The following is a 20,726-nucleotide window of genomic DNA, read 5'->3' as shown; positions in this document are numbered from 1 at the left end:
CATTTCATAGGGCTGTTAGAACAAATTAGCCCAAACTTGGTGGCTTTATTCCCCCGCAGTTCTGGAAGCCTGGAGTTCAAAATCGAGTCGTTGGCAGGGCCGCCCTCTCCTGCCTCTGCCAGGTTCCAGGCCCCTTTGGCTTACAGCCACGTGACTGCAGCCTCTGCTTCCGTTGTCACCTTGCCTTCTCCGTGCCTGCGCGTCTGTGTCTTAGAAGGATATTTGCGTCAGATTTAAGGCCTACCCATGTACTACTAGGTGCTCTCCCCATTTCAAGATCCTTAACTTAGTCCCATGTGCGAAGTTTTCCAGGTGGGTCCTTCATAAATTCTGGGGATTAAAACATGGATAGGTATTTTTGAGGGCCACCAGTCGGCTCACCACAACACAGGACAGCCCTTCATCTCTTCCTAGGACCCAATCAGCTTAGCATGGACTTACCTCTCCTACAGAGTTTCTCCTGTTTTAAGATAAATATACCCTTTTTATTTTTCACTTCTTCTCTCTGTGGATAGTGCTTCCAAATTCCTCACTGGCCTCTTTGCCCCATTTATGGTTTCTTCATAGGCTTATAGTCAATTTGGAGCTAATTAAAAACACCAGTTCTTTTTCATAGCAGTTATACTGTTAAGATTATCTAATGTCTTTTTTTTAGCTAAATTTCCTTATATTGCTTATTACAGTTATGCTCTTATTGATCAAAACAGCGGAGCGGAAATAGCACTGGCCTAAAAGACCTTGATTCTGATTATTTTCTCTTATTAGCTGTGTAACATTGGGTAAGGCATGACTTGTCACTTCCCTTGACTGTAAATTATAACACCTTCAAGTGTCCAGACAGTTAAAAATTCCTGGTCCTACTGTGCTTCTGTGCCAGTTTTTAAAATATGCTTTAACGACCCGTCAGATGTGTCTTTTTTCTGGTGGTGAGGACTTGATAGACTTCCCTAATAATTCACTCTTCCCTGAGCTTTACCTACCACTGATTTACCCTCTGGTTTGGAGATGCTTTTTTTAAAGATTTTTTTATTTATTTGAGAGAGAAATCACCGGCAGGAGGGAGGGTTAGAGGGAGAAGCAGACTCCCTACTGAGCAGGGAGCCCGATTCGGGGCTCAGTCCCAGGACCCTGGGATCATGACCTGAGCCAAAGGCAGACTCTTAACCGACTGAGCCCCCCAGGAGCCCTGGAGATTTCTTACGAGACTGTCCTAAACAATAAGAATGTCTTTGCCTTGTTCCCTCCCTGGAGGTATGAAAGCTCTTGTAAAAGCATTATCTCCTGCTAAAGCCAAAGGATATCCCTTAATATATCCCTTCGTCCCAAATCAGATCCACAGGAACTGAAATTTCGCACATCTTTGCTTAATAAACCAAAGACCCTAGTTCACACAAATAACTCCAATCGACTGTTGAACATTTTTCAAAAGATTTCCGTTTCTCCCCTTTCAGTTTGTTTGCTGCATAATTTTGTGTTTTATTTTTTTCTCTTTTACTTTATTCTCTCAGTAACTGATTTCCTGTGACATGGATATCTCATTCTATTGATTGTAATAGTTTAATCGTTTAGTCTCTCGGTTGGTGCTTTTGACAGCTTCTCCTGTTTCATCAGTTTTATTGCTCTCTTTCACACTGTACTTTTGTTCTGAGTAAATGGCGCCATCGATTTTCTTGTTGCAGGAATAATTTCTGTATCCTTTTTTATTAATATGTTGACTGTTCCATTTAATGTGTATTGCCCAGCGCAGCTCCTTTCCTCCAGACAAATGATACTACTGTTCTTTCTATTGAACTGTGTCTGACTATCTTCTGGCCCAGGCATCAAGCAATCAAAATAACTTTTACTTTGACTGCAAGCATTCCTTGAGTAGCCTTTAGTTAAAGAATACTAAATTCTGTAACCCTTTCTAAAATTTACCCTCAGAATTTTCTCCCATTAACATTTCTATATCAGGCTGTAAGCATGTGATTGCTGATGGTCAAGATATTTGTGTAGTGAGGGAAGGAGTGGGCATATACCCTGTACTCATTTTTAATTCTTGTCTATTTCTGTTAAGCCAGGGAGTGGTTCTGTGTCCTGAATCATTTTGACACACAAGATCTTTGTGCTTCTGGTCCTACTCAAGGATGCTTACCCCGCAGTGGAGTGGGGGTGTAGTTATTTTACTTCCGGTCTCAGGAAAACATCCTTCAGGGCATCGCAGCCTCATCCCTTCACAGTTATTCTCTCAGAAGTCTCTTAACTAACTTGACTTATTCGAACATACAAACTTCGCCAAGTAATACACACCCATGTCCTTTATCGTTGTCAATGCTGTACCAGTGTCCCTCTGGCCCTTGCTTTGTAATGTAATGATTAGAACACTTTTTCTCTGGGAAAGGCTGATTTGATTTTCACTGCAATTCCTAAGCATAAATGCTATGACTATGACTTAGAAGGCTTTTTTGGACATATTTATGGGAAACTCATATATTTTCATGAAAAGTGACCTTTATAAATTTTTATTTCAAAATCAGAAGACCAAGGAAGAGTCTCGGGTACATTAACTGTGAATGTGATTATAAAATTAGCTCTAACAACTCTTACTCTGGCCTGCATCTTTTGAAGCCCAAGTGAAAGGAAGGAGCTTGTGCATTTAGACTCTTCATTTTTCTCTCTCTACCCCAAAGAAAATGAACAAATTTTACAAACAAGAGGCAACCCTTTGTCAAGGGACATTTGCTTTTTATAGTGAGGTGATTTGGCTGATACATAAACATTCCTTATTTTAAAGATTATAATTCGGGTGGTTTTTTTTAATTGAAGTAGAATTGACCTACACTACTTATTAGTTTCAGGAGTACATCATAGTGATTTGATATTTTTGTGCATTATGAAATTATCCCCACAATAAGCCTAGTTACATCTGTTACCATACAGAGTCATTGATTAGTACTATGTCCCTTATGCTGTACATTCCATCCCCATGACTGACTTATTTTGTAAGGGGGAGTTTGTACCTCTTTACCCTCTTCAACTATTTGCCCAATCCCTCAGCTCCTACCTCCTCTGGTAACCAAGTTTGTTTCCTTTATCTATGAGTCTGTTTCTCTTTTCTGTTTCAGATTCAGCATAGAAGTGAAATCATACTGTTACTTGTCTTTCTCCATCTGACTTACTTTGCGTATACCCTCTAGGTCCATCCATGTGGTCATGAATGGCAAGAGTTCATTCTTTTTTTTTAATGGTTGAGTAATATTTTAGTGTGTGTGTGTGTGTGTGTGTGTGTGTTTGTGTATACCGCACACAAATACATATACACACACACGTATATATTACATCAGTATCCATTCATCTACCTGGGTTACTTCTTTATCTTAGCTATTGTGAATAATGCCGCAGTGAACACAGGGGCACATATATCTCTTCGAATTGGCGTTTTTGTTCTCCTCAAATAAATACGCAGCAGTGGAATTGTCAGATCTTACGGTAGTTCTATTTTTAATTTTTGGAGGCCCCTCCACACTGTTTTCCACAGTGGCCGCGCCAGTGTATATTCCCACCAGCAGAGCACAAGTGTTCCCCTTTCTCTGCCTCCTCCCCAACACTTGTTATTTTTTTCTTTTTGATTCTAGCCAGTCTGATAGGCTTGATCAATCTGATTTTAATGTGTGCTAGATATAAATGCCTAGCCCAAGAAACTTGGAATTTCCTGGAGATAACTAAGTTATTGTTTAAGCGAATTAAAGATAATTTTCCCCAAAAAAGCCCATTTCTAATAGTATAAAATGCCTGAATCGTGGAGCAGCATATCTAAAATCCATCTAACCTGCTTCCAGATATTTCCATGTCTTTTTTTTGATACAATAATCTCATGTTCACCAGTTTTCAGACTTCTGGAATAATCTCTACTCCCATTCCTTTTTTTTCTTTTTCTTAACCATTTCTATTTACCAGGCCCTGTATTCTCTCATTTTGAAATTGCTCTCTGGTTTCTCCCTTCAACCCTTCTCCATTACCTCGTTCACACAGTCCTTTCTCTTCCAAACCCGCCCTTCAGAGTGCTGCCGTTCTCCTCCTCAAATATAACTTTGATCGTGTTACTCTGCTGAAAAGGCTCCCTAGGAGTGTTTGGATACCATCTTAACTTGATAGATAGAGCGCGTTAAGATCTGCTCCTGGCCTGCTGCTCCGTCCGTCCTTTCTTCTTTCCTCTCTATATCTTATACTCTTACCCTTTGGGACTTCAGTGCTGAGAGTCTCCCAGTGTTTGGTATTCCCTTACTGGGTTTTCCTTTTGCACGTGCTGTTCCCTTTGTCTTAAACACCCTTTCCTCCTTCCTCTGCCTGATGAGCTTCTGCTTCTTAGCCAAGTTGTTACCTTCTTCTAAGAACCTTTCCTGTTCCTTCCATCTTTCCCAGCGCTACCTACGACCTTGACCAAGTAGGAACCTTCCTAAGAGTTTCCATAGGGATTGCTCCAAAACATTCACCAACCTTTACCACGTTATTGTGTTTACTTTTTAATCTTGTCAGAAGAAATAGCATAAACTTCTGTGGTAGTACCTTGTTTGATTCCCGGCCCTGCTCTTCTACCAGTTTGGTCTAGTTCTTTTCCTTTCTGAGCTGTAATGGATAGTTTTAGAGTTAAATGAAATGTTTAACAAGTTACTTTTTGGGGGAAATACCTAGCATCTAGCAGGTGTTCATTAAATCTACTGCATGGGAATGAATGAACAAATGAACAGTAATCTGAATTCCTAAGCTTACCATTTAAGGTTTTCCGGCGGCCACTGCCTGTTAAATATGGGGACACATTGGGCACCATGGATTCGCAGCAGCTAAATGTAATGTTTAGTTATTTTAGCTTTCTAGTCAGCCCTTTAAGAAATATAAGCAAGGGCAGGAGAGATCTGGCGATCCGTCTCAGTTCTCCTGTGTACTGCGTTTAGGATTGCTTTGAGCCTCAGTTCCCCATGAGGATGTCAGTAGTAACTTCAGTGTGGTCGTGAGGAGTCGGGGAGCTATTCATTCTGTGAGTGGAGCTGTATCATGAGATGCATTAAACAGTCTCCGTTTCTTTTCTAGAACTTTACAGAGAGGACGCTGTCCTTTGGCCTGGTTTCTGATTCTTCCAGATATACACTTTATGTCCAGATTCAGAAAAGCTTAAGGTTTCTTTGAACCAAAGCTACCACATCGATACGAGATCCTGTTTTTCCGTCAACCTTATTTGAACCAAAGTTTAGAAGGAAAAAACGGGGACATCGCTAATGTAGGAAACCCTGTGCCCGGCTTCCAAATTATATTAGATTACGTCTAGCTAAAAATATACAGGCTCCTATTATGTTGTGAATTATTCTGTCTCAAAGATGTATATCTCAGAACTGTTGCTTTTTAAAAGCTCTGCTTAAAATTTCCTTTTGGTGATTGGAAGTGAATTGCCCGTTTTGTACAGTGGAGCGATTATTTCTTAAATGGCCACTTAGGAGCAGTATAGTAAATGATTCCCGAAGAGTGAGTGATGTATGCTTGCTGCACCGAGAAGATCAGACTCATTATATAATATTTCATTCTGGCAATAAAAATCAGTGAACTCCAGGCCTAATTTGCCAGGGGTTTGTTTTGTTTTGTTTTCTAAGTTATGTTCAAGTAAAAAGGTAGAGAACACTACAGATAGATAAAACATATCTCATTTGAGCTGGAAAAAGGGTGTCTATGAAAGGATTTCTCAGTTTTTCAAGGAAAGAGAAAACTAAAGTCTCATCTTGTAAAATAGTATTTGCATTGTCATAGGGCCAGCTGCTTCTGAGCTAGATTTCATGTTTCAGCCCTCCAGAAATGTGGAGGCCCGAGTCCATCCTGTGCATCCAGAACTCTGCCACTGGGTGGCGGTAGAGTCACAGTTACTTTTAGTCAACAAAGGCGCTGGGTGATTTTGAGTCCCGGTAGTCAGCCGCCACCTAACACCTCCATTTGCAGGGATGAATAAGCAGAAATTATAAACCACTGTTTTTACAACAACCGAATGTATGTAAGTCTTCGGGGACTGTTAAGTCTGGGAAATTATAAGAGAACTTAAAAACCATCTACTCTCCCTTCTGAACTGGTATTTTTTACATAACTTTTGTATAACTGTATACTCATGTTCTAAATCTCACCACTTTCAAAGGCAGCCTTTTCCATGCTTGACTATTTCTCAGCACTGGGGAGTTCTTTATCTTGATATAAATCCTACTGAGCTAAAACTGCTTCCTCCTTTTGTCACATTCTCTTTTCTTGTGCTAAGCCCCTCTCCCTTTCCCCCACCATTCTTCTCTGCTACCTGCTGGATGCAGGGATCTGGTATTTCCCTGTTTTCAAGCTTCTGGTTGTTTTCTCTTATATCTTGAGGCAGGCACAAAGTGGTCGAGTTAAATAATCAAAAGGAAATACAGCAATGTTCATTTTATATCTCTATAGCATATTTCTGCCATTGTAATTCACCATTGACTAGAAGGAAGGAATATTTCAAGTGAGTAAAAAGCTGATAAAATTATCAAGACAACTTTAAGATTTTAAGTTCACAGTTAAAGAAGACAAAAGAATTTGTCAGTTTGGATGGGATATTATAGCATTGAAGACGCATGGAAGAACTGAGCCACTGTTAAATATTGAGCGATTAATTTTGTTCCATTTTTTTCAGATTACACTAGATGTACTGGCTGATATGGGCCATGAGGAGTTGAAAGAAATAGGCATCAATGCATATGGACACCGCCACAAATTAATCAAAGGAGTAGAAAGACTATTGGGTGGACAACAAGGTAAGTTATTTGGGGAAAAAGAATAAATCTCAGAAATTAGTGGAACAAGTAAGTTGTCAGGGCTCAAGTGGTCTGAACCCGGAGTTCATACGCTTGGAGGGTGTAGCACCTGCTTCCTGCCCCCTCTCCCCACCAACACTTTATATGCTGAATCTCTCTGGAATCTTTACTTCTCTCCTTTCCCACTGCTATTGAATCCAGTACACGTCGCCTAATCCAAGCCACTGTCATCTCTCCCCTGGACTGTCACAACCGCCTTCCAGCTTATCTCGGAGCCTCACCTTTGCCACCCCCCACCTCCCCACCCTCCGTGCCTGCCCTGTGCTGCTCCCAGAAGACTCCGAAATGTCCATTGCTTAACACCTTTCAGTAGAATCCTGTTGCTTTTGGGATAAAATCAGACATTTGTAACATGGCTTTTCATAATCTGACCTCTTCCTCCGACCTCATCCTGAACCTTTGACCCCTGCCACAACTGGCAGCTCAGCCTTTTTTCCACTGTACTGTGCTGTTACAAGCCTCCTATCTCCCCACCCTTGTCGGCCTCCACGTTTATCATCTCTATGTTTGCCACAAGTGCTTTCACAATAGGAAAGCAAAGGGAGAGAAGGGGAAAAACTTGATCTAGACACTGCAGAGCCAACAAAGTCACAAGAGTAACATGAAACTAAATGGTAGCAGTTTTTGAGTTTAAGTCTTGCTTATTTGTCTGCATTAAATTAACAAAGGCAATGAAATTAACAAGAATAATCTGTTTTAGACTTGAATTATGAGTGGCCATTTCAAGCCATCTCACAGAGTTTTTACAGGATAATTCTTAGATTTTAGACCTGACTGCATTGTGATTACAATGTGTTTCTCTTTTGTATCAGACATAGCTGCATGTATGTTTATAATAGAATTCTGTTCAATGAGAAATTGTTGAGCCATGCTGGGGATCTCTGTAAAACAGATCAAATTGATCCCCAACCCCCTCTCCATTACTTCTCTTGTCTTTGGATGTATTTGTTCAATAGAACCTTATATATGAAGGTCACGTTACAAATAATTTAAATTTCTTCCAAAATATCATTATTTATGACAAAGTTGTCCCTAAAATTGAGCCTGAATAGGGTGAACTTTAATTCTTTAATTTTTCTTTCCTACAGGCACCAATCCTTATTTGACTTTTCACTGTGTTAATCAGGGAACTATTTTGCTGGATCTTGCTCCAGAAGATAAGGAATATCAGTCAGTAGAAGAAGAGGTAATGTACATCAACATTTTTAATTCTCTTTTCCTGAAATCTCTGGTTAAGCCTATTTTTCCGTAGAGGTAAGCTTGTCTGACAGTGACTTAGGATCACTCGCCTCTCCGTCATCCTAACTGCCTTAGCCATTGTGGTGGCGTACTGCCCAAACTCAGGGAGGACTGTGGATTAGGGCTCTACCACAGGGTTTTCCCATCAAAAGCCTAGGGTTTCAGTGGATGGGCCACAAGGGTCTCTTCGTCCCGGAGACTTTTTTGAAACAAGGCAAGTAGGAACCCTATTAGAACTATTTGCTTGTGTTGTTCAAATGCTACTGGAAGAATGATAGGAAGTGAGAATCTTGCCTCACGTACAGCAAATACCTTCTTGTTTTTATTTTCACACAAAGTTGTAAAATGTGACAATAAAATAATACGCCTACTTTTCCTGTGCACGTATGAAATCTGCCTCATAACTCAGTCGCCTTTCCTGACTCCAGTCACTGTGTTAAAGCACTGTATGGACAACCCCTCCTGCCAGACAGACACCGCAGAAATTCCCTCCCTACTCTGGCTTCCCCCTCATTTCTTACACATAATAAACAAAGTGCCTAATGCCATTATCACAATAAATAAGCCACCTAACTAATTCCATTATTTTGCGGAGAAATGCATGCCTGAGTCTTTTTGCTTATTTTCCGCCTTTTCACTAGAGCGCACATTATTCTCATGCTGGGAAGTCTGGCCCTGTTACCACAGGGTGGGTTTTCAGTTCAGGCCTGGCCAGTCTGTCAAAAAAGTGTAGCACCTTCCAGGGACTTCCTGCCTAATCACCCTGTTAGTGGTTAGCAGATTTGGAGAAGAATGTCCAAAATGTGATGAATAACTTTGCAAACAGAGCAGTAAGATAGAGAATTAATTCTTTTGAGCCAATTCTATGAGAAACTTGCGTCTTTAGAACATTTTACCTTCCCATAATCTTTTTGAATTTGGAGAGCGGACGAAGGAAGAGTACCACTCAGAGGGAAGTTACTCTGCTTAGTTACACCGCATCCCCAGCTTCACCTGGTCACGGAGATGTTCTTTGAGATCCCAAATTGAAGCAATAATATGGTCTCAGGGAACAGAAGTTTATTGATTTTAAAAATTCTTTATGTTGATTTGAGCATTTGTTTAGTGCGTATTCGCCAAACGTGAATTTAAGTTTGACTTAATCCCAGTGTTGCTTCTCATTCTCAATAACATAAAATAGTAATGTAGATAACTTAATGTGATGTTTTATTTCTGTGTTCCCCATTGTGCTTACAGGAAAATCTTTCAAAGCTTTTACTAGAAAATAGAAAATGCAGAAGTTTAATATTATGTCATGAATACTTTCTCATCAGTAATACTTACCCATTAAACTCTGGTGAACCATTTATAGTCAACTCCTATTTATTTATTAGTCCTGAGTCTGAGACTCATCAGTAAAAAAGTGTAACAGAAGTGAATGTTGAAAACAGAGGAATGTCTTTAGAATTATATACTGGCATATTTCCAGAAAGTTCTGTTATTTTGTTCTGTAGATGCAAAGTACGATCCGAGAACACAGAGATGGTGGCAATGCCGGTGGTATCTTCAACAGATACAATGTCATTCGAGTAAGTCTTTAAAATTTCAGGGTGAAGATTGGATTGTAGGGCGTATCTGAAAATCAAATCTAGACAATGAAAAGTTTTTTTTAAACGTCCTATTTTTAAACTGTCGAGATAATCAGCCATCTGTTGCCTGGCAGTCAGGTGTCACTTTCCTCTAATCCCTCAAGACCGTATTTCACCAGAAACAGAGACTGGATGGAAACAGGAAAGCTACAGACAGAAGGCTAGATCTCCTGGGGTTGGTGGTACAGATACGGTGATGAGACCCAGCTTGCCCACAGATTTAGACCAGAGCTGACAGAGTTTTTTTCACCACTTCTGAGTAGCTTTGAAGGCCTGGTTTTCAGTCCGACTGAGTCAGTGATTATATCAGAATGCATGTATCTCTTAATTTCAGTATCTTAACTTATAACATGGGATAGATGTGCTTTTTTCAAAGGAGTGTCATAAAGATATATAAAACCCGTTGAGAACTGACTACATCCTTGGAAGTTACACCAGTGCCCCTCAGAATTCCCTGGAGAGTTTTTAGCTTCTAGAAGAATGCAGATTTACAGGCCCCTGTATCCCAGCATTCAACAAGTCTGGGAGGAGTCTAGGAATAGCTTTGTCTTTTTTCTTTAATTCCTCAGGTGATTCTGAGGTACAGTCAGGTCTAGTGCAGAAATAACCAAAGCCGTACCTGAAAATTTTGTCACTAAGGGCCAGAATGGTAACTTAGTTACACTGCCCTGGCAACTTTATCCTTTTTAAATAATGTTTTAAGCAAATGAAACAAAAATCAAGAATTGAACCTTTCTCAAAGAAAACATACTTTTCATTTTAAATTATAAACTGCCAACTAACATCCATTTCACTAATTTGCTTCTTTCTCCCTCATCCTTAAAGATTCAGAAAGTTGTCAACAAGAAGTTGAGGGAACGATTCTGTCACAGACAGAAGGAGGTGTCTGAGGAGAATCACAACCATCACAATGAGCGCATGTTATTTCACGGTGAGCGGCGCGCCTGTCTCTATCTCTCGAGCTTTTGCAAATTCCAATAAAGTGGAAAGCTTGTGTTATTGACTATATTAGTGTTGTGCTGAAAATGGCTGGTTTTGATTTTTTTTTTTTTAATTATGTGTCAGTACAGTTTGCTAATGCATTGCATGTTAGGACAGGCTTTCCAGGGCGTGTAGAATGAGAATAACTTATCTGGAATGGCTTCAGAACTTGTACTGCAAGTTGAGCCATCTAGATAGTGCAGTATTTTCATTACAGTTTAGCATAATTGTTTTCAGTTTATCAGATTATCTGTTTTTGTGTAAAGTAAGATTGGGCGTAAAATCTATATTTTTAAAGCCACAGGGACTTTGCCATCTTTTTTAGGTGGTGGCGGGGGGGGGTTGGAGGAGCAGAGGGAGAGAAAGAATCTTAAGAAGACTCCATGCCCAGCACATAGCCTGACATGGGGCTCATTCTCACAACCCTAAGATCATGACCACCCAGGCGTCCCTGTACTTCACTATCTAAAAATCTCATGCTATCCACAAAATCCACATTACATCCTTGCTTGGCAAACACTGGGTCCCTGCTAAGATTCCAGTACGAGAAATAATTTAGGTATGGTAGACCATCTTACGAGTTCATATACACATTATTGATAACTTAATATTAACCTGCCAAGTGCAAATAGTTTGTAGCTAATTGAGGTTCTAGAGAAGTATTCAAAAACACTGCTCTTTCTGTGTTTCTGTTTTTAGGTTCTCCTTTCATTAATGCCATTATTCATAAAGGGTTTGATGAGCGACATGCGTACATAGGAGGAATGTTTGGTGCCGGGATTTATTTTGCTGAAAACTCCTCCAAAAGCAACCAGTATGTGTATGGGATTGGAGGAGGCACAGGCTGCCCCACACACAAAGATCGGTCATGCTACATATGTCATAGGTGAGTGTCTTGCCTTTGGGATTGCTGTCCTCAGGTCACAAGCCCCAGTAGTTCCAAAGGCTCTACAGAAGTCAGTTAACTTCAGTGTTGTTACTCAGAGTGAATCACACCGGTTTGGAGTTGAATAGAAATAGCTGACCAGCCTCTACCCTAACAGGAGAAATGACAGAGCTAATAGCCACTCTAGCAGAAGCCAGATACTTGTCAGCCAGTCCCAAGTTATGATGAAACTCCCTCCATCTTGACTTTCTCCCTGGGCTTCCCTTGCCTTGCTTCAGATTCAGAAAAAGAAAAGATTGAGAATTATTTCTGTTGAAGAACCTCTAGCTTTAGATACTTTTAAGCTAAGACGCACAACTTCTGTAAACAAGTTGAATCTTTAATCTGTTTCTGATGTTGCTAGCTGTGCTTTAAGGCAGGATATATAATTTGCCTTGAAAAGTTCAATTTCAGAATATTAACTTTGGATGTAATAGTAAGCAAATGAATGTTAACTTTTTAAATAGAATTTTAAAACTCAAATTCAAGAGAATAATAGTATAATCTCTCCGAAGTCAGTGAAAAAAATACCATTCTCTTCCGTGCCACTGGCAAAAAAAAAAAAGAATTGTACATTACAAAGATTGCAGTTCATTGTATTTTTCTTTAAATTAACCAGATGGAAAGGTTACTTAGAGATCTTGTAATTCAGGGGAAACCCCAAAAAGATCTAGAGAGCCTTGAAATTCGTTATAGTTGTTGACCTTGAAACTTCCTCTTCTCCGTTCCTTTATGAAAATCTTACAGCCACCAGCAGTTCTAGGATGGATGCGGTATGTCCAGAAGGAACCTTCTTTCTAGTAAGGCCTCTGTGGTTAATAGCACACAAAAGTTGCGATGGATGTGGGACATGCCGGAACTCTTGTTGCTGCAAACCTGTCCTAAATAAGCACTAAAAGTGAACCTAGATGAAGATGAGCAGTTGCCCACTGTAGTTAGACACATAAGTTAATGTCTTAGTCAGGATTTCCTAGGAAGCAGAGCCTGAAGCAAAAGCTTATGTGCTAGCACTTTCTTGGCAAGCGCAATACCGGAGAAGCAGGAGTGACGGCGCCGAGAGAAGTGAAGCGGAGAAGGAGGCGGAGCGAAGACAGGGAGATGCGTCAGTGCGTTGGCCTGTTTCATAACAAGTGCGGTCCGTGGCTCAGTCCGTGAGACGTCACCTTCAGAGAGGCTGTGTGAACTCTGGTACACTGTGGGAGACCAGAGCTGAATTCCCTTGCCGGCTCCTGTCTGGCGCGGATCACCATTGCCCCACAGGGCCGTGCTGTCCCCCCGCATGGGGCTGCTGTGTCTGCAGAACGCAGCACGACGCCCAGGGCTGGCCAGGGAGCCGGCCGTCTGCTGCCCGCAGCTTCAGGGGCCGGGCCTGCGTCTTCTCCTGCCCCCACAGCGACAGGGGGGCTGGGGGCAGGAGGCGAGGGCCTGTCTGTGTGATATATGGAGCAGCCATGGCAGTGGGCCCAGCAGACTGAGCAGGCAGGGTCCAGTGACACCGCTGTGCTGCCCATGACGTGGAGATGGAGCTTGGACGCCTCCCTCTGTCGTAGTCGGGCCGGGCGCCTGGGCACTCCGGGGGTCCGGCGTCCGACTCTTCATTTCCACTCAGGTCATGGTCTCTGACGCCGTGTCCACGCGGAGCCTGCTTAAGATGTTCTCTCCTCCCCCTCCTTCTCCCCCTGCTTCCATGTGCGTGCTCTTGCTCGCTCTCTCTCTTTCTCTCTTAAAAAAACAAAAAACATTTCCTTGAGGACCTCCAAGAGAATGCCGCTGATACCAGGCCAGGCCAGCACCCCGCAGGGTCATCAGGAATGTTGTGCTGGAGGAGCCTGCCCAGGCTGGACCCAGTTATGCTCGGTCTGGCAGTTTGGCTCAGAATGGTATCTCTGCCTAGTTACAATGCAAAGGTCATACTCCATTACTAAAAACAAACTATTTGAATAATAACTATTTTACACATTTAACAGTATGATCAGTCTCACTGAGTAGTTAAAACGTTTGTGGTTTATATTAAAGGCTTACAAACTTTGATTTTAAAGGGCTACTTAATACTTTAGGCAAACCTGTCACAGTGACTGACCTTAGCCCTCATACTGCAGAAGCAGCCACGGAGGACACGTGAATGAGTGTGTGGCTGCATTCCAATAAAATTTTATTTATAAAAACAGGTGGCAGGCTAGGGTTAGTTTATATAATGCACTTTCTTTCCAATCAGCGTCTCTTGTCCTCTGTAATAGTCAACATCTTCCCCAGTTGGTGTTTCACCCAGGTAGGATGATTTCCAGCCATACATTTAAGCTAAGCACTTTGGTATATGATCCACTTTTATTATTATTTATCTCATCCTGGTTTTTACTTCTTCATAATGAGTAAACCCCATCTTGATTTCAAATGGTGCTGCCTTCCATGTATTTGCTTCAGTCCTCTTGCCCTCCCCCCCCCGCCCCCCCCCCCCCCGCCCTGGTTCATCCTCACGAGAACTCAGTTTTTGCTAGGATTCCTCTTTTCCCACTAGTCAGAACTTGCCGGGTATTTTCTGTCATTGATTCTGTAACCACACCAAACCTACTTTAACTATTGAGCCTGCTGTTTATGGTAACTCAGGATATCAAATTCCATCCCATCCATCCCTACTCAGATTTGAAAGCGACATTTTAAGTTAGCTTGCCTTGTGTTAAATACTTATTTTAGAAAATTATCACACCTAAGAGTTCTGTCACTCTAAGATTTAATGCTTCCTTCAAAACATTGCTTTCCTTTTTCCTTTAGGCAAATGCTTTTCTGTAGGGTGACCCTTGGAAAATCCTTTCTGCAGTTCAGCACCATGAAAATGGCTCATGCCCCTCCAGGACATCACTCAGTGATCGGGAGACCAAGTGTGAACGGGCTGGCATATGCCGAATATGTCATCTACAGAGGCGAGCAGGTATGGTACCCATCAAATCAGCATAACTGAGCTGCTGAACATGTCAGCACAGAGATCAGAGAGCAACTTCCATTTAAAGAATTTTCTTTATGGATGTACTTGCTACAGGCTGGTCATGTGAGTTGACTCTCAGTATTTCTGACTGTGGCACTTAACACAGAACAATAGCTTTCCGAGTTGTGAAGCTGTAGGGCATTCAGTTTCTGCCCACTCTGTAGGCTCCAAAGTAAAATTGTCAATAAGCAGGAACTTTCTATCATTTTCCAACCTAGCCCTTAACTCTCACAGTACTGCTAAATGCCTGTTGATTTGTCTAAAAACAGAGATCAGTTTGTCTGAATTTAATTGAATTTCAAATGGATACCTTAACTATGCTGATGGAAAATGGGGGGGGGGGAGAGAAAGCTGGAATTAATTAAGTACAAGTAATGTATGAAAACAGTATTTTATTATATGCCGTCAGTCCTGGCCAGGTGAGGTGTGGAGTAGCTGTAGGAAAGACACACAAATCCTGAACTTCGTTTACTAGATGTGTTGATGGTAGTGGTATGGGCAAAGCAATGAAACTCCTTTAGGTGTGTTGTAGGATTGAGCAAATGAGTAAATGTGTTGATGTTTGATTTGGGAGCTGGGATTCTCATGGTGGAAGAAGGGGCATGCAAATCTATAATGGGATGGTGAGAATAACTGTAGAGATGGACTGAAATTGGAGATACTGATAGGAACTCATTTCTCATACATGTATGTATGTTTGTATACTTATAAATATATGTATGTGCAGGTATGTGTGTAAGAGTATATGTAGGTACATGTATGCATATGAGCATAGATATGCATATATTTCTTAGCACTGTCTCCTGAAAGCAAGGAGACCCTGAGAGCTGTGAGCACACCTAGACCTAGATCTTGGTCTCTAATACCATTCCCCACCAAAAGCAACCCAGGCTCTTTGGAGAAACAGCTAATTCCAGGCTGGAGCAGAATAGGAGCAAGGTGAGCCTGGAACATCCTGGAAGTAATGAAATACTCAAAGTTGTGGGGGGGGGGGCATGTCACAAGGACACAGAGCCAGCAGGAAGGAGCTCCCACTGGCCAAATCTGGAACACTTTGATTACCAAAATAAATATAGTAATAAATGTTAAGCCTCTGAGAAAAAAACAGGAGTCCATGATTCTGTAGTGATAACAAATAGATAAATAGATAAATGAAGGGGCAAGGAAGGCTTTTGCTTGTAGTGGAAAGCCAAGGGGAGATGAGTAGATGTGGAGGGAGTACTGGATTTGGAAAATCATCATCTTGGGACCATTTTGACAAGATTCATAAATGGATGCTTAATCGAGGATATTAGTATGGTCTTACTAACTACAAAGGAGAAGAAAACAGTAATTATGCATTGGAGAAAAGGGGCAGTGCCTTGACCAGATGATCAAAAATAACATCACCAATAAGGGACTGATAGAAATAGAGTGTGCCTCAGATATGATACTCTTGAGAAGGGTTCACCATTGTCTATGCAACATTCCAGCCAAGAATGTATAACCTTGTTCTAATCAAAGTGAGGAATGTTCTATTAAAAAAAAAAAGCGGGGGGGTGGGGTGGGTGGGAAGACTGGATTCTTCAGAAACATCCATATGATAAAACGTAGAGAAAGACTTTTTAAAAACTCCAGATTGGGGCGCCTGGGTGGCTCAGTGGGTTAAAGCCTCTGCCTTCAGCTCAGGTCATGATCCCAGGGTCCTGGGATCGAGCCCCACATCAGGCTCTCTGCTCAGGGGGGAGCCTGTTTCCCTGGCTCTCTCTCTGCCTGCTGGTGATCTCTGTCTGTCAAATAAATAAATAAAAATTTAAAAAAAAAAACCTCCAGATTAAATGAAACCCAAGAGACAGGACAACTAACTTAAGGTCCTGCCCCCAGTTGGATCTGGTATTGGAAGAGAAACATTATTAAATTGACTGAGAACATTGGAATATGAATGATAAGTATTATATTAAAGTATTATACCAACATAAAATTATAATGTATAATTACACTTTTGTCCTTTGTATTTTTGCTGAGTCCCCCTCAGAAGGGACTTCTTTTTAATGGATCATCATAATAATAATGTTATAGTAGTAACTTACATATACTGGGTTCTTATTATGCCATACCTGTGTTGAGGTATGTTCCCTCTACACCTACTTTGTTGAGAGTTTTTATCATAAATGGGTGTTGTACTTTGTCAAATGATTGTTCTACATCTATTGAAATGATCGTATGGTTTTTATCCTTTCTCTTACTGATGTGATGTATCATGTTGGTTGGTTTGCAAATATTGAACCACCTTTGTAAGCCAGGAGTAATTCCCACTTGATGGTGATGAATGACTTTTTAAATGTATCGTTGGATTCGGTTTACTAGTATTTTGTTGTTTTGTTTTGTAGAATATAAGTTAAATCATATGGTATTTGTCTTTCTCTGTCTGACTCACTTCACTTAGCAAATACCCTCTAGGCCATCCACATTTTCACAAATGGCAAGATCTCTTTTTTTAACGGCTGAGTAATATTTCGTTGTGTGTGTGTGTGTGTGTGTGTGTGTGTGTGTGTATATGTGTATATATATGTGTGTGTGTGTGTGTGTATATATATATATATATACACACACACACACACACACCTCACACCTTCTTTATCCATTCTTCTGTTGACGGACACTTAGGTTGCTTTTATCTTGGCTACTGTAAATAATGATGCAGTGAACATAGTTGTTCACGTATCTTTTTAAAGTCCAGTTTTTTTATCCTTTATTCTTTTTATTATCTTACTCCATATCCCTAAGCAAGTAATTGTAAGTCATCATTCAGCAAATTATTTTTGGGCCCTAAAACACTTACCTCACCAAAGAATACTAGTTTCCAGCCACAGAGCACTCTGAAATGCTCCCTCTAGTTGTATCATTATGTTATATTTAGGGTTGAAGAATTCTTACGTAACATACATAGTTTTAAGGGTTTGGTTTTTTTTTGCCCCCCACCCAGTTGTCTTGGTAGTGATTTCCTCTAAGAAATGGTCTTTCCATTCCAGATACAGAGCCTTTCATTTTATGTACTTCAGAAAAAGTGGCCAGAGAGAAAGAGAATAAGTGGGGTGGCAAGTCTCAGTCTGAACCATTATGTTACCTGTGAAAGTTGCCTTTTATTAGTCACCTTTTATTTATTTATTTATTTATTTATTTATTTTAAAGATTTTATTTATTTATTTGACAGAGAGAGATCACAAGTAGGCAGAGAGGCAGGCAGAGAGAGAGGAGGAAGCAGGCTCCCCGCTGAGCAGAGAGCCTAATGCGGGGCTCAATCCCAGGACCCCGGGATCATGACCCAAGTCAAAGGCAGAGGCTTAACCCACTGAGCCACCCAGGTGCCCTTATTAGTCACCTTTTAAAAATGATCTCCAAACAGTTCCAAGTTACTGGTGACTCACCAGGCCTCACCCTTCCTCCTTCTAGCTCAGTGGATTATATTTGGGAGTAATTAATTTGAGATCAGTTCAGCCAAATTATTCTTTCCTTCACCACAGTTTTATTAAACATATGCTATGTGACAGCACTGTGTCAAGTGAGGTGGAAAAGAGAGAGACTTTCTCCTGCCTTAGTTTTCCCGGCCGCGGCACGTGCATGAAGGATGAACGCGCTACTTCAGGATGCTCAGTGGAAACCGCGTTACAGCAGTCCTCCAGAGGAGAGGGTCTAGACACGTTTCTAGGCAATATATAGGTCTGTCTGGCGTGTGTGTTGTTCAGGCACCTGTCGATGGCCGGACTTCGTGGGCTCTGGGGTGCATGTAGAACACTGATGGGGACCAGCAGCCTCTGAGATGCCCGCTGAATACTGTACCGGCCACGGGAATGACTCGTTTCTCTTCTGGCCCTTTGCAGGCGTACCCTGAGTATCTCATCACGTACCAGATCATGAAGCCAGAAGCTCCCGCTCAGAGCGCCACAGCCGCCGAGCAGAAGACCTAGTGAACGCCCATGGGGAAAGGCCACAGCGGATTTGAACTTGGGACTGGATTACAGTGGATTGTTGCCAACAAAATCAATATTCCATAAATCCCAGACAGCCTAGAGAGAAGCTGTCTTTCACAAAGCATTGCGATAGTGATGAAGAGAGTATGAGTAACTGACCCGTACTCCACTGCTACTGTTCTCTTTGAGGAAATGTTTACAGGGGCGGCCTTTTACCATATCTCAGGCTCATTTGCGTTGCAGCCGTCCATTTCCAAAACAAGATTGCTTTGATCTAGGCTTGGAAATGGGGGGTAAAAAAACCCATAACCAATACTTTCCCAAATTTCACACTTCACACACTACATTTGCTTTGTTCCGTATGGCACGTGTATGTAAGCAATGTATACATATGATAGGCTCATTTTTAATTTTTTCTAAACATGCATCATTGTCTTTTTTTGTCTTTTCTTCTTTTCATTTTTTTTATTTGTTTACTTTGAAAATGAGCCAGAGCCTTATCGAGGATATTTTGCACAGAGTCACACTGACTAAAATCATTAGCGATTCAACCGAAGCTTCTGGATGAGCAAGACTTAGTTTCCCCTTAGTTTTCACTTGGATTTCTTTCGCATCTGTACTTCTTATCATTGTAAATTGGGACGGGAAGGAAACCCATCACGTTTTAGCTTCCTCTTACGAATTGGCCGGTCCTCCCAGGGAAAGGCACAAAGGTCAGCCTGACTGAGGAGCTCAGAGAAGTTGAAGCCGCCGAGGGCCCCTTGTGTTCCCCATCACAGCCTGCCCTGGAGGTGTTCAGGCCAGTGCCGGAGACCCTGGAGGTAAAGGGTGGAGTGACGGGCCCAGTGCTCATGAAACCGCCACACTGGGGGAGGGCTGGGGCGGGGGGAGCAGCGCCCAGACGAGCAGGGAGCACGTGGTTCCCTGGGGCCGCAGCAGGAAAGGATGGCAGGGCCGACTCGAAAAGTCGTCCTCTTCGCTTCCGCCTGACCGCCGCGTAGTCGCCCCCAACATTAGCTGCCTTATTGCCAAATTCAGTGGAATTTTCGTACTTCATGAGAGTCACGATAATCTTTATTGTTTCTCCAATGTCGAAAGCTAGGATTCACGTCCTCTCTAGGAAGTAGGTGTGCGAGAGCTTCGTGTCTTCTCCAGATTTGGGGGTTACTTGGAGTGAGGTGCTTCGAATAGTTTCTGTAGGTCCCGGCTCCGCATTTTCATACCATTTCTTCAAATCTCTTAACAGACAAGGAGAACAAAAACTGAAACCAAAGCTCTCTCAGTTATTTTTGTAAAGGAAGGTGGAGAAATACTCTACTGTTTCTTCAGGAAGTTGCTACTCTGTTTTGCGTGTTGTAATCAACATTTGCCCGGCACACATTGTCGCTTGTGAAAGATGATCCATTGCACACCTCACACTGGCCCTTTGCACCGTAACTGAACAGCAAATTGACCACATTAATTTATTTACTTTGACATGCTGTGCATCTGCTCAGCTTTGAAGCAAAAAGAACATAAGTGTGTTTAAAAAAAAAAAAAAAGGAAAAACAGTATGATGCAAACCTGCGATTTCAACTTGAAGTTCCAAAAACTAATTTGTATTTAAATGCAGGCTGATTAAGCCGTGACCTCAGTTAATCTCCTAAAGGAAAATAAAATGGTGACATGCAAAAATTCTAGAATAGGCTCTTAAAATATACATTTAACTTTCTTTTTGGCTTGAGTCCAACGCTACAACTAGGCATCAGGAACTAGTTTGAGTTTTGTAGCAGAATCTTGCTTGGGTCCTCAACATGAAATCAAGAATTAGCCTCAGTTGTTGCTTCTGTTGAAGTTTTAGTGACCCAAGCTGGGTGTTTGTGTCTTGGCTACTTGTTTAATAGCACTAGAATTCCATACAAAGCTTCTGAGTTTCATATTTGTTAAGAGAGCTTTTTTTCCTCCTTCCCTTCTTTTTTTCTCTACGTGTAACAGTGGGTTGAAGGAATGGCATCTGTGGTTTGCAGTAGCTGTGAAAGTGTATATTACTTGCCTCCCCACTTAGATATAGTTTAAAATGGTAAACACAGCTGTGATTTTTAGTTCAGTAAGAGAGTGAACATGGGATAGATATCAAAGCTCCATAGCTTTATTAAAAAGATAAGCCACTATTCGACTGTGGTTGTATGTCGTTTCCAT

At 41.5% G+C, this 20,726-nt stretch overlaps 1 protein-coding gene across 1 annotated transcript in view; it reads left to right on the top strand.

Annotated features, from left to right (window-relative positions):
- TNKS (tankyrase) overlaps positions 1-20,074 on the top strand; it is a 207,882-nt gene extending 187,808 nt beyond the window's left edge. The window contains exons 21-27 of the mRNA XM_080796045.1: positions 6,665-6,785; positions 7,934-8,031; positions 9,578-9,652; positions 10,538-10,643; positions 11,393-11,579; positions 14,388-14,544; positions 18,459-20,074. Coding sequence (XP_080652171.1) covers positions 6,665-6,785; positions 7,934-8,031; positions 9,578-9,652; positions 10,538-10,643; positions 11,393-11,579; positions 14,388-14,544; positions 18,459-18,545 — 831 coding nt within the window. The 3' untranslated portion in view covers positions 18,546-20,074. The remainder of the gene's footprint in view (positions 1-6,664; positions 6,786-7,933; positions 8,032-9,577; positions 9,653-10,537; positions 10,644-11,392; positions 11,580-14,387; positions 14,545-18,458) is intronic.
- Positions 20,075-20,726: the final 652 nt, after the last annotated feature.

The sequence above is a fragment of the Martes martes genome (assembly GCF_963455335.1).
Source record: "Martes martes genome assembly, chromosome: 2".
NCBI classification, from domain to species: Eukaryota; Metazoa; Chordata; class Mammalia; order Carnivora; family Mustelidae; genus Martes; species Martes martes.
Note: the sequence above shows the minus strand (reverse complement) of the source record. Positions and strands in the feature narration are given on the sequence as shown.